At 48.5% G+C, this 6,998-nt stretch overlaps 1 protein-coding gene across 2 annotated transcripts; it reads left to right on the top strand.

The window, feature by feature from the left end:
* The first annotated feature begins 566 nt into the window (after positions 1-566).
* Positions 567-5,802, top strand: TENT5A (terminal nucleotidyltransferase 5A). Of its 2 annotated transcripts, none has more exons than XM_079298406.1 (3): positions 567-717; positions 1,484-1,991; positions 2,966-5,802. In XM_079298406.1, the coding sequence occupies exons 2-3, from the start codon at positions 1,569-1,571 to the stop codon at positions 3,743-3,745; spliced, it is 1,203 nt and encodes a 400-aa protein (XP_079154532.1). In that variant the 5' UTR covers positions 567-717; positions 1,484-1,568; the 3' UTR covers positions 3,746-5,802. The 2 variants fall into 2 exon arrangements, with proteins under 2 accessions (XP_079154532.1, XP_079154533.1); XM_079298407.1 differs by lacking the exon at positions 567-717 and adding an exon at positions 1,102-1,266.
* The last annotated feature ends 1,196 nt before the right edge of the window (positions 5,803-6,998 follow it).

Raw genomic sequence — 6,998 nt, 5'->3', positions numbered from 1 at the left:
ACCACCCCCCCTTTTAGGAGAAGGGCTCGGTGGAGGGAGCCGCGCGTCACGGAGCCGCGCACCCCATTAACATCTCCTGCCGCGCGTCAGAGAGCTGCGAGCGGTGACGCAGCACCGTCCGTGACCCCCCCGTGTTCCCCAGCACCGCATCCTTCCGCGCAACCCGCTGTCTGCACCGCGCGGAGCTGCTGCGTGCATCGCGTGTGCGCTCAGTCTGCTTTAAATAGCACGTATGTGTTTTAAATAGTATCTGTGTTGAAATAGTATCGATACGCATATAGTAGCTATATGTATTTGCAATACTAACTGTGTGTGTGTCTATGTACGTTAACAGGTAAAAAGCAAACAGATGCATTCATCGTTATTTAAAAGAAAATGCAAATAAAATATATGGGTATGTTTATATAATATGGTTGTCTCCCACGTCATTTTTACGGCTCCCCGGCTACCCAAGTTGTACTCTATAGGCAGGATGCTCCTCTGAAGGCACCGGCTCCTCCGCGGTCTCCGAGCTGTCTTTTTCCTCCCCTCGCCGGCGAGGGCGGGCGGGCAGGGGGGAAGGGGCCGGGCCGGGGCCGGGCAGGCTCGCCGTGATGCTGCTGCGCTGCCGCAGGCGGCTCTGCGACTCTCGGTCAGGAGCCCAGCGGCGCAAACCTCACGGCCCGGGATCCTCGGCATCTGCTCGGAGAGGGGTCCTTGCCAAATTCCGTCGCTCTGGTATGAAGTTTGGCTGAGCCTGGGATGACCGGGAATGTCGGGGGGAGGGCAGGCGGGTGGGGGATAAAAAGGCAGAGAAAAAAATAAATAAAAAACCGGGAATGAATGGCAGCGCGGAGCTGGGTGCCCCCGGGCGCGCACCTAGGCACGGCAGGAGCGGGAGGGGCAGGAGCGCTGTGCACTTGTTGCTGCGCGGGGCCGTGCGGGAGGCTGCGCTGCGCTGCGCGGGTCCCCCGGCGCGGGGCGGTGCGGGACGGCAGCGAGCGGGGGCGGGCGGCCCGCGGAGCGCGGTGTGGGCGGGCCGGGGGCACCGCCGCGGCCGGCCATGCAGATAGAGGGGGCGGGACGCGGGCGCCGTGACTCGGAGCCCCGGAAGCGCGGAGAAACCCCGTATAAAAACTACTGGGGACCTTTCGCGGCCAGATCTACGAAAGCTCCGGAGACGGCGGCAGCCTGCGGCGGCAGCGAGCGGGGCGGCCTCTCGGGCGGCGCGGGGCGGCCTCTGCCCCGGCGGGAGCGCGGGGAGCGGCGCGGGCAGCGGCGCTGCAGGTCGGCACCTTCCCTTGTCCTGCTGCACCACCTGCCTCCGGGGGGCTTCTTCTCCCCCCACCTCCCGTTATATTTATTTATTTATTTATTTTAAATCTAGTCAGTAGGTGTGTCCGTCCCCCCGCTTCCCCACTGAAAGGGACGGCCGCAGGGGAGCGGAGTCGGTCTCCGGGTGCACGCAGCTGCTGACCGCTGGCTTTTCCTCCTCTTTTGCCAGGCGCGGAGAGAGAGAGGCGCCGGGGGGCCGGCGGGGAGCCGGAGCCGTGCCTGGATCCAGCCCGGGGAGGCGGCGGCCGCGCACCATGGCAGACGATGAGAAGGCCGGCGGGAGTTCCGCGGACGGCGGCGAGAGCGCGCACTGCAACGTGCTGAGCTGGGAGCAAGTGCAGCGCCTGGACCGCATCCTCAGCGAAACCATCCCCATCCACGGCCGCGGGAACTTCCCCACGCTGGCCATGCAGCCTCGCCAGATCGTCAAGGTGGTGCGGAGCCGGCTGGAGGAGAAGGGCATCGGCCTGCGGGACGTGCGGCTGAACGGCTCGGCCGCCAGCCACGTCCTCCACCAGGACAGCGGCCTGGGCTACAAGGACTTGGACCTCATCTTCTGCGCCGACCTCAAAGGAGAAGCCGAATTTCAGACTGTGAAGGACGTGGTCTTGGACTGCCTCTTGGATTTCTTACCCGAGGGGGTGAATAAGGAGAAGATCACGCCTCTCACTCTCAAGGTAAAGCTGCCCTCTGCCCAGCCGCCCGGAGCGGGCAGGTGCGAGCGCCCGCCTGCGGGAGCGGGCGCCTTCCCCCGGGATGGAGCGCTGCAGCTCCCCCGCACCCTGCACCCACGGGAGCCCCGAGCGATTTATCCACCCCGCGCTTAAAACCGAGGAGGAGTTTACGGTGCAGCGTCCTGACCGGGGCTCTTCAGGATTAATTAGCTTTTTCTCCCTCCCGGCTGATTTGTCGGGAGCGTTGTTTTACCTGGGGCGTGTGCCGGGCGCTGCACATCTCTCCCCCAGCCCGGCTCGGCGGCAGCTCGCTGTGCCGGCCCCGGTTCCCGGGTGCGCGGGGAGCGTAGATGGATTTCACATTGCAAGAAGGAAGCCCCGTCTGCGAGGCATGCTTCCAGGTGTGCGAAGTGCCCCAGTGAGGAGGCACATTCCCTCCTCTAGAAGACACTTTGCTTGAGTTGATTAGGCTGAATCCAAATCCTTTCAGATTTTTAGAGGGTTTTTTTAAATTTTTTTTTTTTTTTTTTAATATGAAGCTGGTTTACGGAACCTGCACTGGTAGGATTGAGGGGAATGAACATTTGCTAACTTGTTTTTTGGGAAGTGGAGAAGTGAAAACCAATAAATAAGATTTCTTATCAGATTGTAGTAGTGACCTTCTGCATATGAGTGCAGGCGTATTTGGCAGGTGTGCCATGGACTTAATCTGTAGATGTATTTAGAAGTGACTGAACAAAGTAGTGTTGCTATATGCTTCCCTTGCATGACACAATCCCAGTAGAACACCCTTCCCTGTCATACCCTTGCAGTAACTGCATTTTATGCTCTCACATGGTTTGTGTCTGCAGGATCCATGAAATCTTTTATGAAATTCAAATATTGGGGGGGCTTGGGGGGGGGGTGAGCAGATGCAGTGAAGAAGAAATTTCTTGAATCTTTGTCTTTATTTGCTCATTTTGTCTTTCTGATTATAGGAGGCTTACGTGCAGAAAATGGTAAAAGTATGCAATGATTCAGACCGATGGAGTCTTATCTCCCTGTCCAACAACAGTGGCAAAAATGTGGAGCTGAAATTTGTGGACTCTCTGAGGCGGCAGTTTGAATTCAGTGTCGATTCTTTTCAAATCAAGCTGGACTCCCTGCTGCTTTTTTATGAGTGCTCAGAGAATCCAATGACTGAAACTTTTCACCCAACTATCATTGGCGAGAGCGTTTATGGGGATTTCCAGGAAGCCTTTGATCACCTCTGCAACAAGATAATTGCCACCAGAAACCCAGAAGAAATCAGAGGAGGTGGTCTTCTGAAGTACTGCAACCTTTTGGTAAGGGGCTTTAGGGCAGCCTCTGAATCTGAGATTAAATCCCTGCAGAGATACATGTGTTCGAGGTTTTTCATTGACTTCTCAGACATTGGCGAACAGCAGAGAAAGCTGGAGTCCTACTTGCAGAACCACTTTGTGGGATTAGAAGACCGCAAGTATGACTATCTCATGACCCTTCACGGTGTGGTGAATGAGAGCACAGTGTGCCTGATGGGACATGAGAGGAGACAGACTCTGAATCTGATCACCATGCTGGCCATCCGGGTCCTAGCCGAGCAAAATATCATCCCCAACGTGGCCAATGTCACCTGCTATTACCAGCCTGCCCCATACGTAGCAGATGCCAACTTCAGCAATTACTATATTGCCCAGGTTCAGACAGTGTTCCCTTGCCAGCAGCACACATACTCTACTTGGCTGCCCTGTAATTAAGAGCCAAAATTAGTAGACCCCGTGGAGAGAACTTTTTTCTAAGATGTAGGAAGGGGCGATGGGTCCCTCTGAAATGGGGTGTTTTGTGCAATGATGATCTGCTCTAGTTTTCAAGCTTGAGACAAGCTTGTGGTTCTTCTAATAATTAATGGGAGCTTGATCAAGAAAGAACCCCAAAATAATTGGATCCTACCCCAGAGCACAAGAGGCCTGTCATTAAAAGCAACCAGCTTCTCCTGAAATAAGTGAGGGAGGAATGCTTGATGACAATATGGGTTGGCAATATCTGCTCCCATAGCTTTGGCATAGAGAAGGTGGGAAAGCCTTATTTTCTTTTATTTTTATTCTTACTCTAGAATGGGATCTGCAAAAGGGAGAATATGAAAGAAACAAAACAAACAAAAAAAACAACAAAAGAAAAAACTTCACAAAAAACAGTTCTATATATATTCAGGAGTTAAGAGTTAGAGGCATAAAGCAGAGATAAGCTGAATAAAGTTGTATATTGGAATTACTGCATTTGGGGCTTGCAGCAAGTGCCGTCTATGGATTGACCGTGTAGAATGTATAGCTTGCTTGACTAGAATGCTTTACCAGAAACAGCTTGCTCCAAATGAACAGTAGTGGATTGGTACAGTTATAAAAACAGAAACACGTACGATGACAAAGTCCATTATTTCCAGCTGTGTGCATGCCTCACATTTTAGAAATGTGAGAATGCTGGAAAACCAGCTGTGGCAAGAAGTATATACTTAAGGACCAAAGATTTCACAAAAAAGTTATCCAAGCAAAGAAGATACAGTAGAGTATATATATATAAATATATATATATATATAAGTAAAAGGAGATGTTCCTATATTTGTACACACCAATAGTAATCAAAAGTGCCTGATGCCTTCATAAAATTTGAAGTGAGAAAAAAAAATATATAGTTTTGTGGTTTAACCATGCATTTTATTTTATCAGGGACACAAGGATGAAAAAAAAAAAAAAGCAAACCAACCCATAAGCTTGTGAATAAGTGGTGGAGGAAATGCCCTATTTTTTTTCCTTGGCAAATACCTGTATAGAGTTAATGTTTTGTCAGTGTGCTATTATCCTAGGTACGTGTGTGTATGTGTGTATATATGTTTGTGTGTGTATATATGTACATGTTATTGGTGTATATCTATATATATACACACACAATATATATTAATGTGGTCTAGGAAAATGTAGCAATTAAGGAATGTTTAAATAAAGTACTACTTGTTTTCCAGTTTGCAACAGGATGTCATAGGACAGTGGGCACCTTGCAGTGAAATTTTAACCCACACCTGAGAAATTTGGAGTAAATGAACCAGTCAGGATTAAGGTGGGATTCAGATAATGTCTTTGGTAGCAAGAACAAGGATTACAGTAATTCAGTGGGTTGCTCGTGAGCCATAATAATTCCACAGATGGAGAAACATATGACTAGCTGATTTTTTTAACTGTTTTGTACTGTAATGCCATTTTGACATTTAACCCACTAATGTTGTGACTGCATACCTCCATGATGTGTAATTTCAGTGGAACGTGGATCAAAGATAGGTTTATTTAAACCCCCTGACAGCTAAAGAATATTGTATTAGTTGGTAATTTGAACACTAATTGTTAATATTTAAAGGAGTATTTTTAATAGAATGCATTATGCATTCCAGGACCACTAGAATTTAGCAAATGTGAAATGAACCCTTTTTAAGAGTGTTGCACGATTGCTTAAAATTATATTTTATATATATATTATATATATATATTTTTATGCAAATATTAAACATCTTTGATCTGGTTGTCACACTGCATTTACAATTTTAGTACTGTACTTTATTTAAATGGAATCACTTTACATTGGAACAATAGCTATTCACTTTCATTTCCTCTCCCGAAAGACCAGCAGGGGGGAAAAAACCAAGCAACCTCCGCTGCTGTTTTCACTTCAGTGCCATCTCTGAAGGTGTTAAATTCTTTGTTGTGCTTTGAAAACCTAATGACTAAGTGACACTTGACTCTGAAATTTTGCTTTTCCTTTCTGAGGGGGGAAAAAAAAAAAACAAAGAAAAAAAGGGAATTCAGGCTTTTGAAGGCAATCTGTCTGTGCCCTGCCTGGTCCCGGGCAGGGTCTGGCGTTGGAGTCAGGGGCAGAGAGAGGCTCGTGTCCTGGCAGTGTGTTTTCCCTATGGAGAGAGTAAGGTACATCTATTTTTGTCGCGCTTTGTACTTTTCACTCGGCAGGCACTTTAGCAGGAACCCGATTTGTTTACTGAAGCACCTTCCCCGCGAGTCCTTCAGGAAACTTAAAAGCTGGTCCATTGCCATGGCTGGCCTTGACGTGCAGAGCTTGTCCCCACCTTCCCTTCCTTTGGGGCTGGCTCCTCGTCCCAGCGATTCCCTGTAGCCCAGGGTGCTCCTGGCCATGGGCTGCCCTCTCCTCTCCTGGTTCGCCAGCGGAAGCGAGGGGCGGGCTGGGGGAATAGGATCAGCTGGGAGTGTGGTATGTCTTCTCTCCCACAACTATTTGCAGCAAATAAATGAGTCATCCTCTCTTCAAAAGGGTTTGAGAATCTATAGCTGTGCCACAACCACAGAATGCTGATAATACATGATACAATGCTGTTTTCCTTTGAAGGACCCTTTATTTTTGCCATTGCTTGAAAGAAAGTTTTGAATTACTTCCTCTCAGCTCAAATCTTATTGTGGGTTGGTTTTTTTTTTTTTTTTTGATTGACAGCAGCTAGTTACCTTGTAGTGCATACAGCAGGGCTCTGAGCTAAACTGCACCTTTTGGCATTTGCATTTTGATACATATATAATATGTTTTTATATATATTATATAGGTATTCCAGATCTGTTTTACATATGTTAGTGATCAAGTGGTGGAACTGGTGGAGCTTTATTTGTGACTGGTGGCTTAAAATGTGCCTGGTGTTAGAGGCGGGAAGAAGGCATGAGTTCAAGCCAAGAGTAAAATAAGAACCCCTTTTCAAAGCTGGTTTATTTCTGTGGTTTGCACACCTTTCCCTCCATAAAGTCTGACTTCTTTTTAACTGTTTTTTCCCCTCCTCTTCAGCACACTGGTACTTTTTAAGTTAATAACCGTGTTCTTGCTTTGTAGACTTGATCTGTCCCATCCAATCAGCTGTAAGGTTAGAGCTTGTGCTACAGAAGACAGTGCCCCTTTTAAAGAGCTGAACTGATTAAAGACATTGACCTGATTACAGTAAAACTGTTTGT

This window comes from Erithacus rubecula (assembly GCF_903797595.1).
Source record: "Erithacus rubecula genome assembly, chromosome: 2".
Lineage (NCBI taxonomy): Eukaryota > Metazoa > Chordata > Aves > Passeriformes > Muscicapidae > Erithacus > Erithacus rubecula.
This window is presented reverse-complemented; position numbering and strand designations above follow the sequence as displayed.

What these genes read in the sequence shown, in the direction of transcription:
- TENT5A (XM_079298406.1), top strand. Translation starts at nt 1,569, where the DNA reads ATGGCAGACGATGAGAAGGCCGGCGGGAGTTCCGCGGACGGCGGCGAG. An exon ending in TCACGCCTCTCACTCTCAAG is followed by an intron (nt 1,992 to 2,965) that starts GTAAAGCTGCCC and finishes TTCTGATTATAG; the next exon opens with GAGGCTTACGTGCAGAAAAT.